We start from the raw sequence: 24,813 nt of genomic DNA, 5'->3' as shown, positions 1-24,813 counted from the left end.
CACTCCCAGTTGAGGAATGAATGGGGGGAAAAACCTAACTTTGGTGCAGACTTGACTATCGATTCCAGAGCTTGCACCCTTGTGCACATGCACACTGAACACAGGTGTGGCACAGGGGCAGGGACACAGAGGGTTGGCACATCCCTGCCCTAGGACACACGTAGTGTGTGCACAAGATCTGGTCTTGTGTCCCATAGAAAATCATCAGTGCCCTCTCCTCTCAGACCCCAACTCCCCTTCCCACTTCGCACCATCCCAACTCCTGTGCCAGGGCATCTTCTGTGAACCTTACCTCAGGCTCTGTGAACCTTACCTCGGGACGCAGCCAGGAAAAGAGCGAGGAGCATGGGCCCCCAGCTAGGACCCTGCTCTCGCACCCCACTCAGCACGCTGGCATCACTGGCACTGTCTCTCTCCTCTCCTCCAAATTCTTCTCGTTCCTCAGGGCTCAGCTCAAGTCCTTCCCCTTCAAAGCGCTCTGACCTTCTCCTGAGGGTCTCCCTCCAGTCCTGATAGCCACACCCCTTCAGCCATCACACCGGGCCTGGGGTTTCTTTCATTTCTTCTGGGCTCATCTGCCCTCTGAGCTGGGCCATGAGCTGTTGGAGACAAGGGCCTCTCCTCGATGTTCCTGAGTCCGTGGCACAAAACTGGGCATCGAGAAGGGGTTTAAAGAGACGAATAAGTGAGGAAGTGATTTCCTAAGTGGAGAGGGAGGTGGCAGTGGCTAGACTAGGGACTGACAGAGCGGGAGGGCACAGCCATTACCTGCTCCCCAGTCTGGCTGAAGCTCCCGGGAGCTCCGCTGCTCATTGGGGATCTCAAGCTCTCGGGCTGAGGGTCATGGCCCACCTGGGTCGGGAACCATGGTGGTGGGACTCAGGAGGAGCCAGGAGTTCTGGGCGCCCTGATCCGAGTGAGAGGCCCTCTGAGAGCTCTCGGCCCTCACTCCCGGAGCAGGAACGGCTACAACAGAGGAAGGTGGGTGTCTTGCCGTTACCAGGTGACTTGGGCAGGCCCAGCCCCTCAGGAGTCAGAGAATCTCCCTGGGATGGAAGGCCCAGAGATTGCCAGCACATAACCAGGTCCTTGGTCATGAACCTGATCTTATGAGCCTACTCCAGGAGACAGCCTAGGGCCCTTCCTGCTGGCAGCGTGTGAGCTCTTCCACCCAGAGAAGGTACCAACCCATTGAAATCAGCTGGGTCCTGAGCCCTCTTCTCACCCTGGCCATCCTCTGGCAGACGTGGGGTCCTTCAAGGGAGAGACCCTGGAGCACCTGCCCCCAACCCCTCCATTCCTGGCCTGGGCTTGCCAAACCACCCTTGAAAGCAGGCTCCCTCCGCCCCAGGTAGGTGAGGGGAACCTGGAATAGGGAGAGGGGAGCAATGTTCTCCCAAACCCTCCCCCAGAGGGCCAGAACACCTGAGCGTAGCTACCCATGATGCTTTCCTCCACTTCCTTCCTCCCCACCACACTTCCACCAGCTGAGCTTCCTGGGTTTGCAGCAGGGTGAGACACGGGCATTGCCCAAGGTGTGGGCATGGCCCAGAAACCTGAAGCCCTGTTTTCTCAATGCCAAAGCAGGAAGGGCTCAGCTGAAAGGGCCTTTTTTGGGCATTAACTTCCTTCTCACGTGAGACTAGAGGGAGTCAGACCCCCTCTCCCCTCCCAAGCTCAGGCTGATCTCAGAGAGAAGAGGCTGGGGCGGGGGGGGGGGGGGGGGGGGGGGAGGACGGACCTCCGTTAGACCCGCCACTCCCAGCCCCTGCAGGTTGTTAGACGCACTTCCTGGAGTCTGGGAAAGTGGGGAACCATGGCTGAGGCTGGAATCTGGCCCCTTGCCTGCAAGGTGGCACTGGTATGCTGGCTGGATGGTTGGTATCAGGGCCCTGGTAGTAAAGAGATGACCCACTCGGGCTCAACTGAAGGTGGTTTAATAGAAGGCCTGCTACAGAGCTGGGGACGCCCCTCAGAGCAGCAGCTGCCGGAAACCCTTACATAGCACAGAGCCACAGGACAAGGGGAGGGGAGGTGACAATGTGAAAGGGGGCCACCCAGCAGGAGAAACACAGGCACTGGTGGTACTAGAGCGAGGAAAGGAAGGAATGGGAAAGAAACACCCCACTCCCTCTCCTCCCTCCCCACATCTTCTGCCAGGACCTCCCATCAGCCAAACCCATCTGGAAGCCAGATGGCAAGGGAGCCCAGGTGAGGCAGGCCACAGGGCACATCCTCCTGGGTGGAGAAGCAGGGAATGGAGAGTGGAGGGGGTGAGGAGCAGAGATGCCAGCCCGTGGCTAACCTTGTCTCCATGTACCTACTCTGCTCTCGGGGTGCCGCGTCAACCACAGCTCCATGGTGCTGAGCGCCGAGGCCCGTTGTCTAAATAGTGCGTGTGGTCCGAGCATTGGTCAGCAACAGCCCATCACAGGAGAGCACGCGGCAGAAACTGTTCTTGCAGCAGAGCGTGTTCTGGGAGCTTTGTTTCTCGTGGCTCAACAAATTCTGCCCGTGGAATCGTCCCAGTGTCGGCCTCCTTCAAGATGCTGACAATGGGCACTTCTTGCATTTATGTGAACATGGGTGAAGCCTACTTGCCTTTTGTAATCCAGGTGGAGGTTCGGGGTCAGTAAAGCCCTGGTCCGGGAAAAGCTGTGGGTTTCGGGGTGGTTACTGGGGTTCATCTTATATGCCAATTTTATTTATTTTTATATTTATTTATTTGTTTGTTTATTACAGAGAGGAAGGGAGAGGGATAGAGAGTTAGAAACATTGATGAGAGAGAAACATCGATCTAGTGCCTCCTACACACACCCTACTGGGGATGTGCCCTCAACCAAGGTACATGACCTTGACCAGAATTGAACCTGGGACCCTCCGCAGGCCAACTCTCTATCCACTGATCCAAACCAGTTGGGGTGCCAATTTTCTTTTTTAAAATGTTTCTTTATTGAGAGAGAGGGAGGGGGAGGGAGAGCGGGAGGGGGAGGGGGAGGGGGAGGGAGAAGGAGAGGGAGAAGAACATAAATGAGAAAGAAACATCACTTGACTGCCTCCTGCATGCCCCCTATTGGGGATTGAGCCCACAACCTAGGCATGTGTCTTTACAATGGCCAGGTCTCTTATATGCCAGTTTTAATCACTAGGTCTCTGAACTGACAAGGATCTTGAGGTTACATCTGGCCTAAGCAGTGCCGTGATTGATTAGTAATGTCTGCAATGGATATGGATAGAGAGGTGGTGGTGCAAGTAGCATCTTGTACCTAAGCAGTTAGCTCGGTGGCTTTTGTGTGAATGCCTTCTCTCCCAGCCTGTGCCTGCCCTCCTTCTCATCCTTTCCCGCCTCCCTGAGTGAGTGAAGCCTGGAGGAGCATGCAGCCGGCTCCACCACAACCTCTCTAGTCCGCTGACCCAGGAACCTACCTCATCCTTCTCCGCAGGCCACCACTCACGTGTACGTGACCATCGTGGACGAGAACGATAACGCGCCTGTGTTCCAGCAGCCCCACTACGAGATCTTGCTGGATGAGGGGCCAGACACAATCAATGCCAGCCTCGTCACCATCCAGGCGCTGGACCTGGACGAGGGGCCCAATGGCACCGTGGCCTACGCCATCATTGCAGGCAACATCATTGACACTTTCCATATTGACAGCCACACGGTCAGCAGCTGACGGCGGGGTCTGAGAAGAGGGTCCTCTGGCTAAAGGGATTGGAGGGGAGCTCAGTGACATCATGGGGGGGTGAGGGGGCAGCAAAGATGGAGTCTGGGAGGGAAACGGGGGCGTGGGGGTCAGCCATTGTGGGGGAAATGGAAATCTTGGGCTGGATGGCAGCAAGAGTTTCCCATTGTGTTCAGGATGCCTACCTGCTGGGGTAGTCACAGAGCACCCCATAAAGGAGTGGGTCCCCAGGGTGGCCTAGACTCACTACCCATCGCTCCACCCTTGTTCCCTCTATGTCTCCCCCAGGGTGTCATCACTGCCGCCAAGGAGCTGGACTATGAGATCTGCCACGGCCGCTACACCCTGATCGTCACGGCCACAGACCAGTGCCCCATCATGTCCCGCCGCCTCACCTCCACCACCACGGTGGGTGTGTGGGACACGGCCCCAGCTTGGGCATGAGGGGAAATGGAGCTCAGAAAGCTTCGATGAGAACAGGGGGTGGGGAAAGATAGTCCAGGAGAAATACCTAAACCCAAGAGCCCTGTTTTGGTCTCAGCAACTCACCAAACTTGCTGTGTGACTTTGAGGATGTGAATGAGCCTCTCTGTGTGGTGGCATCTGTCAGGTAGATGACGATACCCGCCTTCCTCCCCTTCATGGGGAGAGCACAAGCTCTGGTCAAACCAGCAGGATTCACATCCCTGATCTGTCATTTCCAGGCTGTGTGGCTCTGAGCAAGTCACTTAACCTTCTCTGTGAGATCGGAAAATAAAAACAATCGTGGTGTGGGAGCAAATGGGAGCATGTAAAATGGCCGTAGTGTAGCAATAAGTACAAGGTCAGAGCATCATTTTCAAAATATGAGTATGCCCATGGAAAGGCTTCTACAATGACAATGACCCAGCCATGCACAGCGTAAAAAGGTTCCCACATCCACAACTCACCTGAGGCTTGCACCAGCCCCCTGAAGTGGGATTATTGGGTCCAGTCTCCAGATGAGGAATCTGGACAGGGCTGTCTGAGGTGCGGCCCAGCTAACCTTGTCCACCCTCCCAGGTGCTTGTGAATGTGAATGACATCAATGACAACGTGCCCACCTTCCCCCGAGACTATGAGGGGCCATTTGATGTCACCGAGGGCCAGCCGGGGCCTCGAGTGTGGACCTTCCTGGCCCATGACCGGGACTCAGGCCCCAACGGGCAGGTGGAGTACAGCATCGTGGATGGAGACCCCCTAGGTGAGTGGGGCCTGAGCTGGGTTGTGGGGGGCAACACAAGCTGAGGGCCTGGTGACCCCCCTCTCCCCCACTCAGGAGCACAATGAGCCCCACCACTGTGTGATCTTGCCCTCTCCGGGCCTCAGTTTCCCCATCCATATGATGATGAAAATAATCTCACATGGATATGGTGAGAGCGTTCAGAAACCTGGAAACAGAAGCTAGTTGCCTTGGAGGGTCACAGGCCCTTTGAGACTCAAACAGAAGATGCTCCTGTGTCACACCCAGAGGACAGGCTCTGGTAGAGGAAGGACAAGCATCCTCCCCCACCCCAAACACACACATTCAGCCTGGGATCTCCCTGCACGTCCCAGCTCACCCACCACGGCCTTCACAGCAGCCTCGGCTCGTCTCCTCCGCTGAAGAACAGAGTTTATGGCCAGAGAGAGTTTTCTCAAGGTGGTTTTCTGTAGACTAGGAATCCCAAACCCTGAGCCCTTCTAGGCTTATGCAGGGGACATATACGAGAACAGGGGTCTAGGCAAGACAATAGGGAGTGGGGGTAGGGAGTGGGGTGTGGCAGCCACTGCTCAGCTCCTGCCAATTGTAGTCATGTCTTCCCTTTCGTGTATGTGTGTGTTTTATTTTCATCATGTTTTCCCATTTCTACAGCCTGGATACCAGGCCTTCCCACTTTTAAAAAAGAAAAATGGGAAATTTTGGAAATTTAAATCTTTGTAAAACATCCAGATTTTTAATTGATCATTTGATAGTTATTGAGCACATACCCTATGCGGGGCATATTCCAGGTGATGAGGATACAGAAAGGGAAAAACAGATGCGAAGCCCTTACCTCATAGGACATGTTTTCCAGGTGAAGGACACGGGCCATGAGCATAGCTGAGGAAGCGGATGACTTAGTGCTGGGGGAGGGTTGGAGGCAGGGGAGGTATAAAGCCAGGAGAAGAGGAGTGCCAGGAGGGAGGCTGCAGGGTCAGAGAGGGTGTTCCAGGAAGACCTGTCCAAGGAGGTAGCATTTGAGCAAAGACCTGAAGGCAGGGAGGAGTGGGTCATGTGGATGCCTAGGGAAGAGCATCCCAGGCAGAGGAACAGCCATTGCAAAGGCCCTGAGGTGTGAACATGCCGGCAGTAAGCACAAGGGCCATGTGGCTGCCATGAAGTCCATTGGAGAGGCCAAGTAGGAAGAGATGAGGTCAGAGAGCTAGTGGGTCCAGGTGTTGTTGTTGTTATTAAAACTTGCTCTGAGCAATGTGGGAATCATGGGAGGACTTTGAGTCAAGGAGGGACACGGTCTGACTTAGATTTTCTTAAAATAGATTTTTATTCATTTCAGAGAGGAAGGGGGAGAGAGAGAGAGAGAGAGAGAGAGAGAGAGAGAGAGAGAGAGAGAGAGAGAGAGAGAACCATCAATGATGAGAGAGAATCACTGATTGGCTGTCTCCTGTAAGCCCTACTGAGGATTGAACCCTCAACCAGGCACATGCTTTTAGGACCCTACAGTCCACAGGCCCACGCTCTATCCACTGAGCCAAACCGGCGAGGGCTGACTCAGATTTTAGCAGGATTACTGTAGTTCTTGTGCTCAGAAGAGATGATGTAGCCAGGACCAGAGTGGTGGCACTGTCCAGGTGGTCAGCTCTGATATAATTCACAGGTGAAGCCAACAGGAAGTGCTGACTGATTGGATGTTGGATGTGAGAAAAAGTCAAGGATGACACCGAGGTTTTGGCCTGAGAGACTGCAGAGAGGGCATTGCCATTAACAGATGGGAAGACTGAGGCAGGAGCAGGTGTAGGGGGAAAGTGAGGTGAGGCTGAGGTGTCGGGTAGGGTGGATGTACAAGCCAGTTCAGGATTGAGGTCTGGGCTGGAGAGAGGTATTTGGGTGTGGCTGGCACAGAGATATTTAAAGCCATAAGATAAGAACACCGAGGAAGCCAACAGAGGAGAGGTCCAAGGCTGGAACTAAGAGCCTGGGGCGAATTTGCAGTTAAGAGGCAGAGCCCTGGCTGGCATTGCTCAGTGGTTAGAGCGTCCACCCTCAGACCAGATGGATGCAGGCTCAATCCCTAGCCCCCACTGGAGCATGTGCAGGAGGCAACCAATCAATGTGTCTCCTCTCTCTCTCTCTCTCTCTCTCTCTCTCTCTCTCTCTCACACACACACACACACACACACACACACCCTCTCACTCTCTCTCTCTCCCTTTCTCCTTCTACTCTCTGTGAAAATCCTTAGGTGAGAATTAAAAAAAATAAAAAGAGAAGAAAAGAAAAAGGAGGCAAAGAAACAAACTCACTGTAAGACCAGACTTGGGGCCCCCACTGTCCAGAGCTCGTGGGTCACAGTTCTGACGTGCCTGCCACCTGTCATCTCCCAAAATTCTCCTCTCTGGCCAAGGACTGAGCGAGGGTCTTCCTCCTCCGCTGTCTCCACTCACAGAGGTTTTGTAATTCTGTGCGGGTCCTGCTCCTGATCAGGAGGATGCCAAAGCCTGGTTGAGAAGGGGTGCTGGGTGGGCAGCCAAGCCCCCTCCCAATAAGGCCCTCTCTGCACCCAGCTTTGGGGTTCAGGGCATATCTGTGCCCCAGAAAACTGCATTCTGACCCATGCCCTGGGCCCTTGGTGTCATGGGGAAAATCCACATGTGACCAGGGTCAGCCTTTGGAAGTGAGGGCCTCATGGAGGTCCCAGAAGCCTGAGGGGCAGGTCCCCGGCAGAAGGAGAGAGCCGGCGGCTTTCCCTGGTCTGACCGGCCGGCACGCCCTCCCCCCAGGAAGGAAGAGCAGATACTCGGAGCCCAGCGATGACCTCAGGCTCACCCGGCTCTGCCCCGCATCGGCATAGATAAGCGATGAGCTAAGGGTGTGCTCACGAGGTCGCTATCCTTTCCCCACATCTCTCCCCACCTCCGGGTGCAGTGGCACCGTGTTGGTGACAGGGAAATGGACGAACAGGACAGATCGGAGCTGTTTTCTGGGAGAGCGGGTGCAGCGACAGGCGCACCACAGGCGAAGGGACCTGCTCCAGGCTCCTCACTGCCAGGCCACCTTCCCCCCATGGCAGCCCGAGCCTGGAGGCTGCTCCTGTCCGTGGGGCGACGTCGGGGATGACACCCAGGGGGCGAGCCCCCCTGAGGTGTGAGGAGGAGCACAGCTGGGGATAGGCCATGCCTCATCCTTAGACCTCTGTTGCCAACCCCAATCTCTCAGCTCACCCTTCTGGTCAGACCAACTCCTGGGACCCCTTTCTTCCATCTTCATCCTCCCCAGAAGCCCCCAGCTCCTTGAGAAGGATGCTCAGGCTGCTGCCTCTCAGAATGCCTCTGGTGGCACTCAGGGCTGCCATAGATCTAGCATACACGTGGAACAGATGTGCCCGGCACCAGAACAGCCCTGTGGTGGCACCTCTTCATTAGCCCATTTCCCAGATGAGAACATCAAGGCAGGACTCAGTAACATAGCCAAGAGCACAAAGGAGTGAAATCAGGATGCAGATCTGCATAGGGCTAGTCTCTGCTTTTAACCTCCAACTGCAGAAGGAGTTGAGCGGCAGGGAGTTCAGGCCCCGGGGGATAAGGAGGGTAATTTACTGTCTGGGGGCCTTTAGCCTATTTACTTCCCGCAATGAGCTGACTTATTAGGAATCTAGCCTAGGCCCAGCACCCAGAGCCTCGGGCCTGGCGCCCACCCCCCCCCCCCCCATCCCCCAGCCTTCAGAACCTCCTCCTTCCCTTCTTTCAAGGGGTGGCTGGCTTTGGAGAGAGGGCGGGGGGCATCTACTTGCACATGGCCAGGGGCTGAGACAGGACCCGGAATCCCCTAGAAGGGAATCCTCAGTTCTTTGAGACCTTGGAGTATCGGGCGCAGGAAATCCTGCTGTAAGCAGTCTGCAGGGCTGTAGGGAGCAGAGAGCTGGCGGGAAATCCAATCTGCAGGTGAGCCTCCAAGGGCTGTTTTTACATCAGAACAACAGGAGCTGGGGGCAGGGAATGGGGAGGTTGGATGAGAAGGGGCAGGCACAGGAAACTGGAGGAGAGCCTGGGCCTCTGCCCTTTCTGGGCCCTCATGTGCTGTGTGTTCCTGAGCAGTCAGTGCCCCCCCTCTGGCCCTCCCTCCCCCCGGGTACCCAAGGGAAAGTGAAGGAAGTGACCCTCCCTGTTACCAGTTCCTGGAGCAGCACACACAGATAACCCCTCTTCCTCACCCAGACTCACTGCCCCTCCCCTTTCTTCTATCCAGCTAGGCTCCTACTTGCCCCGCTGCTCTTCCCCTAGACCCACTCCCGGTTCTCTCCCCTCCTTCCCCCACCTCCCACCTGGCTCAGCCCTGACTAGAAAGACCCCAAGTCCCAGGGGATGCCATGGGCTGAAGCCCAGAGCCCTGGGTTGGAATCCTGGTCTGTTGTTAACTTGCTGGGAGAGCATAGATACGCCATCACCTTTCTCTGGACTCCCATTCCACTTTCTGTTTTGTTTTGTTGTTGTTTGTGCTTGTATTGAACAAGTTCTTTACATATTTTGGACATTAACCCCTTGTCACATACATGACTTGAAAAGATTTTTCTCTCATCCAGTAGGTTACCTTTTCATTTTGATGACTTCCTTTGCTGTGCAGAAGCTTTTTAGTTTGATGTGGTCCCATGGGTTTATTCTTTCTTTTGTTGCCTTTGCTTTTGGTGTCAAATCCCAAAATTCACTGTCGAGACCAATGTCAAGGAGCTTACTGTCTATGTTTTCTTCTAGGAGTTGTATGGTGCCAGGTCTTACATTCAAGCTTTTAATCCATTTGGGGTTAACTTTTGTGTAAGGTGCAAGAGAGTGGTTTCATTTCATTCTTGTGCAGGCGGCCGTCCTGTTTTCCTAGCACCATTTATTGTTCTTTCTTCAATATATGTTCTCACTCTTTTGTCATAAATTAATTGGCCATGCCTGTGTGAGTTTATTTCTGGGGTCTCCATTCAGTTCTGTTTTTATGCCCATACCATGCTGTTTTGATTACTATAGCTTTGTAATATAGTTAGAAATCAGGGAACATGATGCCTCCAACTTTCTCAGAATTACTTTTGGGGTTCCATAAAAGTGTTGTCTGTTCTATTTCTGTGGGAAAATGCCATTGGACTTTTGATAGGGATTGCACTGAATCTGTAGGTTGCTTTGGGTAGTATGGACATTTTAACAATATAAATTCTCCTCATCCATGAACACGGAATATTTTTCATTTATTTATATCTTCAAATCCTTTCATTAATCCTTATAGTTTTCAAGTATAGGACTTTCACCTCCTTGGTTAAATTTATTTACAGGTATTTTATTCTTTCGATGCAGTTATAAATGTGATTGGTTTCTTAATGGCCCTCTTTGATAACTCATCATTAGTATATAGAAACGCAACAGGTTTTTGTCTGTTGATTTTGTATCCTGCAGCCTTACCGAACCCCATTTTTTCAATGTGACCGTCTTATCCAGAGTTAGTCCCTGGCCTGCCCATGAGCCAGGAAGGAAACGGGCCCAGCCTCTCGGGCACATCAGGCACAAGCGGGCCCAGACCCACCTGCACCCAGCAGCTACCTGTGCCCTCCCTCCTGTGCTTCCCAGACCGTGGCAGGTCCCTCGAGGGTCTGACGCTGGGGCATTGGAGGGCCCGCACTCCTGGGAGTTAGCCTGGCTAGAGGAAGCGGGGCAGGCCTAGGTGCTCTGCCCTCTGAACCGTCCCCGGCTAACTGGCCTCTCCTGGTGGCGCCCAGGGGAGTTTCTGATCTCTCCTGTGGAGGGCGTGCTGCGGGTGCGGAAGGATGTGGAGCTGGACCGGGAAACCATCGCCTTCTACAACCTGACCATCTGTGCTCGAGACAGGGGCGTGCCCCCACTCAGCTCCACGGTGAGTCGGGGCCCCCATTCCACGGGCTTCCGCTTGCTGCCCCTGAACTCCCCATGGAGACTCTTGTAAACACTGCACACCCCAAGCCCAGAGAGGCCACATGCTCTCAGGGCCCCTAACGGACTTGTGAGTGGATCTTGGGGCTCACCCAGGGAGGCTGGGCCTGGGGCCTGGCAGCCATGGCCACTCCGAGTTGTCCCCCACCCTCCCATCCCCCAGCAGCTCTCTGGGGAGGCCGCCTTGTGTGGGGCCTCTGCCTGCCATTTTCAGCTCGCCTCTGCCTCTGCCTCTGCCTCTGCCTCTGCCTCGGCTTTTCCTGCTTCCCTCTTATCCTCATTCTCACCTCCTCGCTCTTTTCATGATCATTTTCTTCTTCCTCTTCCTCTGTCTTCTCCATGGTCCTCAACTGCACCTTCCTCCCTCGACCACCACCCCTTCGCCGTCCTGCCCTACCTCCCTCCTCACCTGCTCCTCGTCCACCATGCCCACCATTCTTTCTCCCTCTCTCTCCTCACACCCCCCCTTTCCCTGTCCATCCCCTCTCCTTCCTCTCCGCCTCCCCTGACGCGCCCCAGATGCTGGTGGGGATTCGGGTGCTGGACATCAACGACAACGACCCGGTGCTGCTGAACCTGCCCATGAACGTGACCATCAGCGAGAACAGCCCCGTCTCCAGCTTCGTTGCCCACATCCTGGCCAGCGATGCCGACAGCGGCTGCAACGCCCTCCTCACCTTCAACATCACCGCGGGCAACCGGGAGCGGGCCTTCGCCATCAACGCCACGGTAGGGCCGGAACTGACCCGGGTGTTCCCCAGGGTTTCTCCTAAGAGGGGGGGCCCTGCCCTAGAGGCTTTTCTGCACCGCTGCCTGGCCTCCTTCTGGTTCCCTTTCCTCCTTGAGCCTCCTCCCTCCACTAGGACTCCAGAGTCTCAGTGGGAAGCATGGAACCTGAGGTTCCCAGCTGAGCCCCCTCTGGGGTCCCCATCACCCCCAAGGCTTACCATGTGCAGATACGGGGCCAGCGCCTCGGTACCACTTGGTTCATTGGACATCTTGGCGTGTCTCTGGCTGCTGGCATCACAGGGTCCAGAGGCCCCATTCCTTTGGGACAGCAGCCCGGCGCGCTGGGGGGGGTCACGCTTGCCCTGGTGAGACCGTGCCGGCCCGTTTTGGCCTTAGAGACCACGTCTGCTGTGATTAGGGAGGCAGTTCACAGGCAGTCGAGCCATTGGGCACCTGTGGCCAGCGATCAAAGTGGGGAACAGGTCGCTACTGAGCTCACCAGCCCCCCACTCCCCAGTCAGGGATCGTCACCGTGAACCGGCCCCTGGACCGCGAGCGGATCCCCGAGTACAAGCTGACCATCTCCGTGAAGGACAACCCGGAGAACCCGCGCATAGCCAGGAGGGTGAGGCTGGGGGACACGGGTGAGGTGTGGCGGCGGGGGGAGGGGGGAGGAGAGCCGGGCGCCTGAGACACACCATGACCCGGCCAGGGGGTGGAGGCACAGGCCTGGGAGTGAGCAAGCGCTGGGTTCACACCCCCGGCCTGCCTGTCAGCGGGGTGTGACTTTGGCCAGGCAGTTTCTCCTTTTCTTCTGCAAAGTGACGCCCCCAGGGCTGTGGAAAGGACTCAGAGGTGCCATTGTCTGTGGTGCTCAGCCTGCTGCCTGGCACATGGCAAACACTCAGGGAGCTCGGCCATCATCTCCCCTCACCCACTGGCACCTGGGCACACACCACCGTCGTGTGCGCATATGACCTGCGTGCAGTCACAGACACAACGCTGGGTGCATTTCCCCTGAATGGGTGGCTTTTCCCTCAAGAGCCAAAGAAACTGTTTCTCTGTCCTAAGAGGATGTGGGTGTTGCAAGCAAACGGTCCCTTTGGGGGTGGGTTCAGCCAGGAGGTCTGGGGCCGGACCTCGGCCGAGAGTCGCTGGGTCTGGCTTATCTCAGCTCTGTTTCTTACGAGTTGCATGGTTCAACCAAGACACTACCCTTTCTGGGCCTCGGTTTCCCCATCTGGACAGGCCGAGGAGACGTGTACGTCCCTGGCCTCTCATTCTGTGCTCCTCTCTCCTTCTCCCACTTCCTCTTCCCCCCGCCCCCCCCCCCCCCAATCTTTTCTCTCTGCTCTCACTCCCCGCCTCTGCCTGCGCTGCAGAGGGCCTGGGCCACGCTGGGAAGCCGCAGCACTGAGTGGTGGGATCAGGAGGCGTGGGGCTGCTCTGCTGCTGATTGCCCTGCAGCTCAGCTGTCACCCCTGGGCCTTCGTTTCCTTGCCTCCGCGGTGGAGGTTCTGGGGAGATCAGAACCACGACTGGTTTTTTAAAAAGCGTGAAGTGCAGCCCTGGCTGCGAGTCCGGGTGAACGCTGATGGGGCATCAGGCCGGCCTAGAAGGTCTGAAAGCCACCACTCGCCTTCCTGCTTGCAGTCTTTCTTGCCACGAGAAGGACCTGACTAAATGCTTCACAGGTCCTGCCGCTGCCATTTTATCCACAGTCAGTCCCTCTGGGGAGGAGTTAGATCCCATTTGCCAGATTGGAAAACTGAGGCCCGGCGAGGGGGAAAGATTTGCTTAAGGCCGTGCAGAGAGCTGCTAGCACAGCAGGGACTTGGACCCAGGTCTCTAGACCCCTAGTATGGGCTTTTTTATTCCCCACCCCTGTGCCCTGACCCCACATCGCTCAGCCTTCGGAGCCCTTTGCTAGGATGTGCCTACAGCCTACCCCCCGTCACGCCTCCCACAGGATTTCGACTTGCTGCTGATCTTCCTGGCGGACGAGAATGACAACCACCCCCTCTTCACGGAGAGCACCTACCAGGCAGAGGTGATGGAGAACTCTCCCGCTGGTAGGTGCTGGGCCCGCCCGGGAATGCCTGCCGCTGCCAGGCCCCTCCTGGGCCCAGTGCCTGTGGACCCACCCCATGCCTGAGGTGGGCCCGGCTGAGGCCAGGCGGGGGGAGCCTCACCACATAGCCGGTGGGTGCCAAGAGGTGTGGCCAGGAGGGAAGGACGCAGCTCCAGCTCTCTCGAGGGCCACCAAAGAGGGCACAGGGCTGGTCGGGAGTGATCGCTGGTCCTCAGAGTGGTCTGAGAGCAGCCCCCATGCTCCTCAAGAGGGACCGTGAGGTGTGAGGACCACCCAGGATGGGAGCCCGCCCACCCTCCCTGTTCCCTCCGCCCCAGCAGCACCAAGCATCCTGGAGGCTTCTGGAAGCTTCAAGAGCATCTGTTGTAATCAGGGGCCTGCGTAGGCCAGCATAGCTCTTTCCCCACACACAGGCCCTGAGCAGTCTCAACCCCTTCAGCGACAGCATCTCCTCCTTACTGTCCCCACGGAGGTCCGCTCCCTCTTCCTCCAGCCCCACAGCTTGGATTTTCAGTCAGAAAGAGTTGAACCGAGGCACTCCTTGGCTCTGGCAGGGTGTCCCTCTACGTGAACTTGTTTCTTAGTCCTGCCTGTGAGAATGCTCATACGTGAGCTAACACATGTTCGTGCCAAGCATATATGTGGGCTTACACACATGCACAGACACACATAGGCATGTGGGTGCCTATACAGTGCACTCTGTGTGCAAATGTGCCCACTTGCAGGGACAGCAGGCACACAGCCAGGGCGCCCGGGCCTGCAAGTGCCCCAGTGGCCACGTGAACAGAGTCCTGCACACACATATATGCGTCTGCAATCATGTACGGCCTGACACCTGTAGAAAGCACTGTGTGTGCACGCGGACAGACTGGGAGGGGTGTGCATACCTCCATAGGGCCCACGCACAGGGAGAGGATGTCAGGGAGCCCCCGGAGCCCCCCTCGGAGCAGCCAGCCTCCAAGCTGCTGGGAAGGCAGGCGTGCTCCGTGGGGGCCCTGCGGGGCTTGCTCACCGCTGTTGTGTTTTCTCCCCAGCAGGGCTGTGAGGCCGCTCCCCAGGCATCTGCGTCAGTCTGCCAAGGCTGCCGCAGCCGGCCAGGGCCTCCCCACCCCGTCCACCTCACCTCCCTCTCATCCATTGTCAGCCATGGCTCACCGGGAAGGGGCGGGGGTGGGGGTGGGGGTGGGGAGCCAGGTTGGCTCTGTAATGACCCCTCTCCCCCTGGTCCAGGGACCCCCCTCACGGTGCTCAACGGGCCCATCCTGGCCCTGGACGCAGACCTGGACGTCTACGCGGTGGTGACCTACCAGCTGCTGGGTGCCCAGAGCGGCCTCTTTGACATCGACAACAGCACGGGTGAGGCCTCCGCACACCCGGCACTCCCGCCCGCTCACGCTCCCAGCCGGGGCGGGAGGGGCCGTGGCCAGGTCTAGGGCCTCCCCTGCCAGAGCTGGATGGGGGCAGCTGGGGCCAGGTGAGATGACCCCGGAGGAGGCTTAGGGACAATACAAGGGACCTGCTAACACATAAGCTCTCAGCCTAGACAGAGAGCCCCCAGCCCACTCCTCCGTCTCCCTGTGCACAGTCAGACACAGGCCCTTAGTAGCCAGAAGCAGCCAACGCTCCGTCCCAAAGCAGACCCAAAGGTCGCCAGAAGCCACTGTCACGTCAGTTTGTAGACAGTAGACCGGTTGGGGGACAGGTGACGCCAAGGAGGGACATAGTAGCACCTCTCTGCCGTGCAGGTGCACCCTTCACCTCGGGTCACCCGTCCCAGGCAGGACTCCGTAGACCTGCGGGGGCACCTGGGAGGGGACAGTCCCAGGAGGCTGGCGCCGAGGGCACCGCCCTGGGCCTTGGTCGTTGAGCCCTTTGGGGAAGAAAGTCATTTGTTGCTTTCTCTGCTTCTCTTTTCTCTCTCCCCACCCTGTGCTGGTCCTCCACGACCCTCCGGGCTGGCTCTTGCCCTCTTTCCCCACTGCACCCGTCTGCCCTGCATCTCCCCTGCTGGCGGCTCGGGGTGTCAGGCGTGGTGACAGTGAGGTCAGGTGTGGTCATCGACCGGGAGGCCTTCTCGCCTCCCGTCCTGGAGCTGCTGCTGCTGGCCGAGGACATCGGGCTGCTCAACGGCACCGCGGACCTGATCGTCACCATCCTGGACGACAATGACAACTGGCCCACCTTCAGCCCCGAGGCCCTCACCATCCACCTGCTGGAGAACTGCCCTCCGGGTGAGTGGGGCGCAGGGCGCAGGCCCGCCCCAGGCAGGAGCTGGTTGGTGGTCGGGGGGAGGAGGACAGGCAGCAGGGTGCGGGGAGAGAGCCCTGGAGAGGGAGCCAGGAGTCCCAGGTCCCCCACACTTCCTGTCTCTGATCCACGGTGTCTGGTCTGCAAAATGGAACTGTTAAGAAATGTTCCTGGTTGAAAAGACTATTGTAAAGTCAAAAATAGAATTAATGAGATGCCCATCAAAATCAAATAAGTTCTTGGGGGTAGATTTTATTCTGGAAGTCATCTGGAAGAATGAGGACATTTTTTAGAGGGGGGAGGGAGTATAATAAAACCAGATTTGCCTTATCTACTATTAAAGCATATCATAGAACTGCAGTATTTAAAACCATAAGATCTGAGCTAAACGATCTAGGACAAAGTAGCCCAGAAACAGATACCAATAAATTAAAGAATGTAATATTACTGTGATAAAGGAAACAATGAAACCATTAGTAAAAACTAGTGTGCAAAGCATCTATTATCATTTAGTGTGGAATCCTACCCTATATATGGCACCAAAATGAAATCCAAAGACATTCTAAAAAAAAATTAAAAAGTAGGCAACAATAAAAAGAAAAGCTTTAGGTGAATATTTTTCTGACTTCAGAATAAGAAAGTTCTAAGCTTATAAGAAACAGAACTTAGGAAAGAAAAGATACTAAATGTTGGTGCTTGTACATTTACACTTCTTTACTTAGATCATTATGGCCAATGCTGGCAAGACAAACAACAAGCTGAAAAAAGATATTTGTCCCAAGTTATCATAATTATGTAATTTGCATAAATTGATAGAAAAATAGGCAGAAGACAAAAACATACAATTTGCAGAAGATACAACTGATCATTAAATTGTTTTTAAAATGATCTCACAAATAATCAAAGAATGTAAAATGAAATAAGGTACTGTTTTCCTACAAAATTGCAAACGTGAAAAGTCTATAAAAGGTATATGCTGCAAGGCTGTGCTGAGAAGGGTCCCTTGTGAACTGTCAACACATGCATGTTATCTTGATGTTTTTAGAAGTAGCCAGTGTGCTCAGCTCCTCCCCCCCCCCCCACCAGGATTCTCGGTCCTTCGGGTCACAGCCACAGATGAGGACAGCGGCCTCAATGGGGAGCTGGTCTACCGGATAGAAGCGGGGGCTCAGGACCGCTTCCACATCCACCCGGTCACGGGGGTCATCCGCGTCGGCAATGTCACCATTGACCGGGAGGAGCAGGAGTCCTACCGGCTGACGGTGGTGGCCTCGGACCGGGGCACGGTTCCTCTCTCTGGCACGGCCATCATCACCATCCTCATCGATGACATCAACGACTGCCGCCCCGAGTTCCTCAACCCCATCCAGACCGTGAGCGTGCTGGAGTCGGCCGAGCCAGGCACTGTCATTGCCAATGTCACGGCCATCGACCGTGACCTCAACCCACAGCTGGAGTACCACATCGTCAGCATTGTGGCCAAGGACGACACTGACCGCCTGGTCCCTGACCAGGAGGATGCCTTTGCTGTGAATATCAACACAGGTACAAGGGCCTGCTCCCTCCCCATTCACCCCTGCTCCGACTCCCTGCCCCAGGCTCTGCGCTCTGCTTTCTTCCCCACCCTCTGCTTTCTTCCCCACCCTCCTCTTTGGTTCCCTCCCTCTCTCTCTCTCCTTCTCCCTCTCTCTCTCCCTCTCCCTCTCCCTCTCCCTCTCCCTCTCCCTCTCCCTCTCCCTCTCCCTCTCTCTCTTTCTCTCCCTCTCCCTCTTCCTCTTCCTCTCTCTCTCTCTTGTTCTCTCTCTCCCCTCAGCTGCTCTCGGCTCTCCCCTGTTGACAGCACATCCTTCCCTCTCTTTTCTGTCTCTCCCTTTGTTCCTTCCCTCTCTCCTCTCTCTTCTTCCTTCTCCCTTGACTTGTCAGTGTGGTATGAGTGTCCCACTCACCACCTCTTGCCAACATTAAATATTATAAAGTATTTAGGTTTGTAATTTTCTAGGAAAATTATTTTAATTTAGGTACCTTGTTTTAATATGCATTTCTTTAATAACTAGTTAAATACTTTCTTCATATGTATATTGGCTATTTAAGTTATACATATTTACATATACATATACATATATACATATATGTATATCTTTAATGACTTTCTTATATTATCACAAAACAAATAATTGTGGCCTATCTTTTATGATTTATGCAGTTTATTATCATTTGGATGGTTTTACCATTTTCCACCAAGTTCAGTTCCTCTAGGAGTTAGGGAGGAACATGGGACCTGCCATGAGTACTGGTACTTCCTGGAAGGACCAGAAGTGACAGGAAAACTAACGTGACTAATACTAACTGCTAAAAAATGTTCTTTAGAGACACGCATAGTAAAACAGCAATGAGATATCAGCTTTCAAATGTGATTAGCAGATATTAGATGCTGGACAGTATTGAGTATTGGTGATTATGTGGGCACATCCGATCCCACAAACACTATTATAGGGACTCAGACCCATTCTACCAACTAAATAGCAATTTAACACAAAGTCCACTCACACCTATGGCCCAGCAATTCTGCTCCAAAGTAGAACTTCTCAAGGAAACTCTCAGGTCAATAATGGGACTCCTTGAGGATGTTCATTGCAATGTTGGTGGTGGGGGTTGGAGGCCACCTGGGCACCCATCCTTGAGAGATTGAAGACTAAGACATTGTAGGTGCACACCATGGGATGCCAGGCATAAGTCAGAAGCAACAGACAAGACTCACACAGAGCAACGTGGGTGAACCTTAAAAATAAGTACTTACTGAAAAGAGTAAGAAATAGGGTGAGATATATATACCACAGTCCTATTTATATAAATATAAGACACACAGACACACAGACACACAGACACACACACACACACACACACACACACCAAAAATAAATAAATAAATAAACCCATGTGATTTTGAATACATTACAATGATTGCCCTAGAGGAGAAGGGAGGGGGTAAGAAGTATTGAAATACAAGGGAATAGATACATGCATAAAACAAGAGCAGTGCCAATGACAACAGTGCACAATGAGCCAAAGAGTATGACTAGCTCAGTCTGCATCAGAGGCATAAAGGAAAAAAGAGGTGAGGAAAACCATGAGCACTAGAAGTCACATAGGGTAAGCCGGGTCCCTATTAGCAGAACCCCGACCCCTTGCAGTGGTTGTTCAGGACCATGGAGAGCTGCTCCATACCCCTGCCCCACTTCAGGCTGAACACACAGTACTGATGATGCCTCTACCACTTTTCTCTTTCCTGTCCTCCTCCCCTCTGACTGACTCTCTTCTCTCTATTTTTCTTTCCAGTGTCTTCTCTGCCCCTCTTCCTCACTCTCTCCCCACCCGCCTTGCTCACCTACCTTCCCTCTTCCTCTCCTACCAAATAGGCTCCCTCTTCCTTCCCTGGCTCCATTCCCCTCTGCCTCACAAAGTCCCTCCCAACCTCCCTCCCCAACTTCCCAGCCTGGTCAGCTCTGAGCCCCAGTGCCCCCCACACCCTGCTCTGATCCATCCCCTCTGCACCTGAACTAACTGATGTTAACCCTCTTCTCTCTTCCTCACGGCTGGCAGGCCCACAGGTTTGAGCTCTGTTTCTCTGTCACTTCCCACCTCATCTCTTCTCCACTTCACCCCATTGCCTTCCTCCATACCCACCGCACCCCCACCACCCTTCCCATCCTATGGGGCCAGGCCAAGGCCGTGGCCCAGCCTTTGCAGACTGAATGCAGCCATCCTCTCCCCATCCTCGCTCCCCAGCCTCGGGGACAGGGAGCGAGAGTAGGAAGAGGAGGAGGAGGAGGAGGCAGCGGCCCAGGGTAAGTGACCTCCCCGTGGCTGGAAACCGAGGAGGACAGAAGCCCAGCAGGGGGACCTGCCAAGGGGGAAGGGAATCCCAGAGACCTCAGTGCCTGAGAGAAAGGGAGAGAGGAGGCTCCACCCTGGATGAGGCGGATGGGAGCAGAGCACCAGATCGTCCAACAGGCAGGAAGCAGAGAGGAATAGCCCCTGCATCATCCAAACTAGACATGTCCAGTGACTGGGAGTAGGCGGGGCTCTGAGAGCAGTGGGAAAGAGAAAACTCCTTGCCAGTTCTAACATGGGCTTCGTTCCTTTCCCACATGAGTCCATGTCAGTCTCTACTTAATGGAGACAAAGGAGTAGTCCTGACTGTCGGGCTGTTCCATTGCTGTCCCCTCCAGAGTACCCCCTCAGCTGTTTAGCAGCCTTGAACTTCCGTTATACTTCATCTCTGTAGAACACAAGCATTCTTTACATAGAGATAAAATGCACGTAACAAAATTCACCATCGTAACCATCTGTAAATGTATAGCAGTGTTCAGTATACTCGCATTGCTGTGGGACACAAAGCGTTTTTAAACAAGCAATCACATGGCATTCTCTATGTGCCAGGCACTGTTCTAAGCCCTCTACTCATTTCATTGTTATAACCATCAAAATCGCCCTACGTGGCAGGTACTGTAATTATCCTGATTTTGCAAATGAGGAAAAGAAAGGGGCAAAGAGGTTAAATAATTGGCAATGAGTGATGTGCCCTAACTTGCAGGTGTCTGTGGCCTCATCCCAGCCAAAGATGAGATCAGCAAGAATAAGGTCCATTGGGGACCATTGCCCTCCATGGGGAATTAAGTGGGTTGGCCAGGAGTATCCCTAAGAGGCACAGGTTTTAGGAGGTTCCCCTTGGGCTGAACCTGATCTGATCTGGTCTACAGGGTCTGTGCTGGTGAAGTCTCCCCTCAACCGCGAGCTGGTTGCCACGTATGAGGTCACTCTCTCTGTGATTGACAATGCCAGTGACCTACCCGAGCGCTCTGTCAGCGTGCCAAATGGTAAGGTTCCCCACAGGCACCTCCCGTTGGTTATTCAGAGCTGATCTGGGCAGGAGGGGCAGACTGGGAACAGCAAAGGCTTGGCCCCAGGAGGAAGCAGCAGGACCCAGAGGGATGTGAAAGGTGGCAGCTACAGTGAGGCCCAGAATGGCGTGTGTCCCCGTTGTTAGGCAGAGCTCAGCAGTAGGGGATCCAGAAGCCAAGAATTGGGGGATTCATGAAACCTGAGGCTGAGAGTCAGAAGGAGGCTTGGTGGAGGCTGGACAGGAACTGAGAAAAGGATGGCTTAGAGACTTAGGTCGGAATCCATTATCAGAACTGGTAATGAGGATGTGAGATGAGAACCCCAGATCTGATAGGAAGCCACAGGGTCCTAGGAAGGAAAGCACAAGGAAAGGTGGTGGAAGCATATTGGGGTGCACGGCCACTGTGGCAGAGAAGAGAGGGGAATAGCTGCTGCCTTCTGCAGGCCGGCACAGGCTGACTTGCCTGCAGCCTGAGGCATGACCTGGAAGGGGCTGCTGGAGGCATGTCTGCTTATCTTTATTGCCCAGAGGACCAAGTTGTCAGGAAAGAAGGGCAGATGTGCTTACCTACACGTCCCACACTCAGAGGACAAAGGGCTGGTTAGAGAGAGGTCATGTCTCAGGAAGCAGAAGGCTGCATCGTGGAAAGGGCCTCATGGAACAGGTTAGGAAACTAAGGCACAGTTGGCCGGGGCTCACCGATGTGACTCAGCCAGGTGGTAGAGCCCAAGCTCCTTTCCTTATGGAAGAATGAGATCAGACCAGAGCAAAGGGTCAGGACCCACCACTCCAGCGTGGGTCAAGCTTTAGGGATCCCGGGAGGGCTGTGAGATGCTGCCATCCTCCCCAGGCATACCTGAGACTTAGGAAGGCCCAGCCATATTGGTGTCCCTCACGTCGCCCTCCCACCCTGCCTTCCCCACAGCCAAGCTGACAGTCAACATCCTGGATGTCAATGACAACACGCCCCGGTTCAAGCCCTTTGGCATCACCTACTACACAGAGAAGGTCCTGGAAGGGGCCACCCCAGGCACCACGCTCATCGCTGTCTCAGCTGTGGACCCCGACAAGGGCCTCAATGGGCTGATCACCTACAGCCTGCTGGACCTGATGCCGCCAGGCTACGTCCAGCTGGAAGACTCCTCAGCAGGTAGGGCTGGGGGACGTGTGTGTGCCCGTTACCCTCCAAGAGGGACCATGGCCCACTTCTCACCCTCCAGGTGTGGCCCCACCATGGCCCCTCAATGGGCTGGGTCGGAGCCAATATGGCCAGTGTTCCTGCCAGATGCCCAAACTAGAGAAAAGGGCAAAAGGCTTTGTCCTAGTTGGGATGGAAGGCCCCTTTAAGGTCTGCTGGAAACCTGTAATACTCCACCACCATCTCTCTTCACCACCCAAGCGTTCACTACAGCTGCCCCTTGGTATCAAAGGGGGATTGGTTCTAGGACTTCCCCAGGGGTACCAAAATGTATGGATGCTCAAGTCCCCATAGTCTGCCTTCCATCCATATATACAGTGTCATATCCACAGATTCAGGAACAGCAGGCTGAAACCTGAGGTGAGGAGGGATGACTATGTTAGTATCACTTAGGATGCACGAAGGCCAAGAGGGCGCATCTCAGAGGAGGCCTGGGCATGTTGATGTTCATCTATTTGACATGTGAAAGGCTTGCTCGCCCTTCCAGTAAAGAGAACGGCTGGATGCCAGTTGCTCTCAGCCCTCTGACCTGCCACTGGGCAGGGCTGACTGACCATCCTCCTCCTCCAAGGGACCGCACCTGCCCCTCAGAGCTCTAGCTCCTTCTCTTCATACTGGGGAGAGCTTTGTAAGTGGGGGGTGGCCACAATGGCGCTGGGTGTGCCTCTGTGTCTTAGGGAAGGTCATTGCCAACCGGACGGTGGACTACGAGGAAGTGCACTGGCTCAATTTTACTGTGAGGGCTGCAGACAATGGGTCCCCACCCCGGGCAGCCGAGATCCCTGTCTACCTGGAGATCGTGGACATCAATGACAACAACCCCATATTTGACCAGCCTTCCTACCAGGTGGGTGGCCGGGCCTGGTGGGTCTAGGACCTGTGCCCATTCCTGGGGGCCTTTGGTCATCTTTCGCTACCACCCTACCAGCCTGCAGGCCTCATGGTAGTGACCCTCCCATGAGCAGCTTGATGCCTTGGGCCGTCTATATCAATGAGTTCCTAGCACAGGGCATGGGCTGGAGGATTGACGTTGGCTGCTCTCTCCCCCTGCCCATCGGGCTCCAGGAAGCCGTCTATGAGGATGTGCCCGTGGGCACAGTCATCCTGATGGTCTCTGCTACGGATGCCGACTCAGGCAACTTTGCCGTCATTGAGTACAGCCTTGTGGATGGAGAGGGCAAGTTCGCCATCAACCCCACCACGGTAAGCAGGCAGCGGAGGGCATGGGTTTGGGGAGTGGAATGGGCCCAGGGTCATGGGCTGAGGAGCCATGAAAAGTATGGCGGTTTTCCCTCTGTTTCTGAGTCCTACCACCTGGAGATCAGTAACCTCAGGGGGGGTTTTAGCTCAGTCAGCCCTGTTCTCAGAGTCCTAGACATCCTGTAGACTGGGGCCTTTCTGTCCAGCAGGCATGGAGGAAGTGGCCAAAATCTTTGGGAACTAGCCCTCTGTGGGACAAAAACTTCTGCTGGGTGTCCCCAGCAGACTAGCAAGCTTGATTCGAGTCCATGTGAACACTTTTTTAAACTGTCAAAAGAGAGGCATAGGCTGCCCAGCAGAAAGTGAGCACAATGTTTGAGCGCCTCCTACTGGTGTATATGTGGCCCTGTGCCCAGCACCTCCCCCATGCTCCCACGAGTCTCAGCCTGTGGGAGAGCAGAAACTCAAGAGAAAAGAGGGGTGATGGTTTCAGATGTCTGCACACGGGCTCCAAGCTGCTATTTCAGCACAGAAAGAGCCCTGTGGCCGTGGGGTGTTTGGCCAGCCAGGGCTGGACTTTCCCTCCCACTGCCCCCACTCCTGCCCACCTCCCCCTCGTTCTGCCCTCTCAGCAGTGTTCTGTTCTCCCTGCTTGGTGTGAGCAATCAGACACGCTCCTGGCCTGGCACTATGAACAGAGTATCTATGGCACATGACCATATACCTGGCCAGGTCGTATGTGCCGGCCTGGGCTGTTTGTCCCGTCTCCAGGTGGACGGGGGGAGTGAGGGCTAGCATGAGAGCTCCTGGAGCAGGGGCTGTTGTCTCTTCTGTTCAGTACTGTATCTCCAGAGCCCGCAGCAGGCTCTGGCACTCGGTCGATGCTCAGTATATACCTGCTGAACGGACGAAGGGCCTGACTCCATCCTCCTCCTCCTAGGGTGACCTCTATGTGGTGGCCTCTCTGGACCGGGAGAAAAAGGACCACTACATCCTGACTGCCGTGGCGAAGGACAACCCTGGGGATGTAGCCAGCAACCGGCGAGAAAACTCGGTGCAGGTGAGGGTGCCCGGCGAAGCCAGGGACGCCGGGGACGGGGGCCGTGGAGGCAGCAAGTAAAGCCTTTAGAGCAGGCGTCTTCAAACTATGGCCTGCGGGCCACATGCGGCCCGCAGAGGAGTCTGATCCGGCCCGCCAGGTTTTTTGGGCAGTGAGCGCAGCCGAGGTGTTACAGTGGGAATTAGTAGTTCATATAGTCCGGCCCTCCAGCTCTCTGAGGGACCGTGATCTGGCCCCCACTTTAAAAAGTTTGAGGACCCCTGCTTTAGAGCTTGACGACTGGAGAGCCGCCTGTTCCCCTCAGAGATGTGGTGGCAGGGAGGAAAAGGCAAGAGCTTAGCTGGGTGGTCACAATGGCTGTGGCCAAGGGAGACGGGGACTCCAGCAGAAATCTCTTGTGCCAAACCTCTGCCGAGGCAGAGGGACATGCCTGGGTGTGACCCAGATAAAGCCGGGGCTCACCTGGCCAGAGTGCCCACGTGTCCCATTGAGGGAAGCACAGTCTGGCAACCAAACATAGCTATAAAGCACTTTTTTTTTCT

The 24,813-nt window shown here is 55.0% G+C and overlaps 1 protein-coding gene across 3 annotated transcripts in view; it reads left to right on the top strand.

Moving 5' to 3' along the window:
* The window catches only part of CDH23 (cadherin related 23), a 387,029-nt gene that overhangs the window by 348,325 nt on the left and 13,891 nt on the right, over positions 1–24,813 (top strand). Inside the window, exons 39-53 of one of the 3 annotated variants that reach the window (XM_036438196.2) lie at positions 3,444–3,665; positions 3,975–4,094; positions 4,728–4,908; positions 10,653–10,786; positions 11,362–11,571; positions 12,089–12,196; positions 13,541–13,643; positions 14,894–15,019; positions 15,691–15,894; positions 16,997–17,455; positions 20,671–20,787; positions 21,739–21,963; positions 22,689–22,858; positions 23,077–23,214; positions 24,152–24,271. In XM_036438196.2, coding sequence (XP_036294089.1) covers positions 3,444–3,665; positions 3,975–4,094; positions 4,728–4,908; positions 10,653–10,786; positions 11,362–11,571; positions 12,089–12,196; positions 13,541–13,643; positions 14,894–15,019; positions 15,691–15,894; positions 16,997–17,455; positions 20,671–20,787; positions 21,739–21,963; positions 22,689–22,858; positions 23,077–23,214; positions 24,152–24,271 — 2,637 coding nt within the window. Of the gene's footprint in view, positions 1–3,443; positions 3,666–3,974; positions 4,095–4,727; positions 4,909–10,652; positions 10,787–11,361; positions 11,572–12,088; positions 12,197–13,540; positions 13,644–14,893; positions 15,020–15,690; positions 15,895–16,996; positions 17,456–19,510; positions 19,932–20,670; positions 20,788–21,738; positions 21,964–22,688; positions 22,859–23,076; positions 23,215–24,151; positions 24,272–24,813 lie in introns of those variants that run through there. The other 2 variants (XR_006741668.1, XM_045581750.1) reach the window with 2 other exon arrangements.

Source organism: Pipistrellus kuhlii, unplaced genomic scaffold (genome assembly GCF_014108245.1).
Source record: "Pipistrellus kuhlii isolate mPipKuh1 unplaced genomic scaffold, mPipKuh1.p scaffold_m20_p_15, whole genome shotgun sequence".
Lineage (NCBI taxonomy): Eukaryota > Metazoa > Chordata > Mammalia > Chiroptera > Vespertilionidae > Pipistrellus > Pipistrellus kuhlii.
The sequence above is the reverse complement of the archived record's forward strand: the minus strand, read 5'-3'. Positions and strand labels throughout refer to the sequence as shown.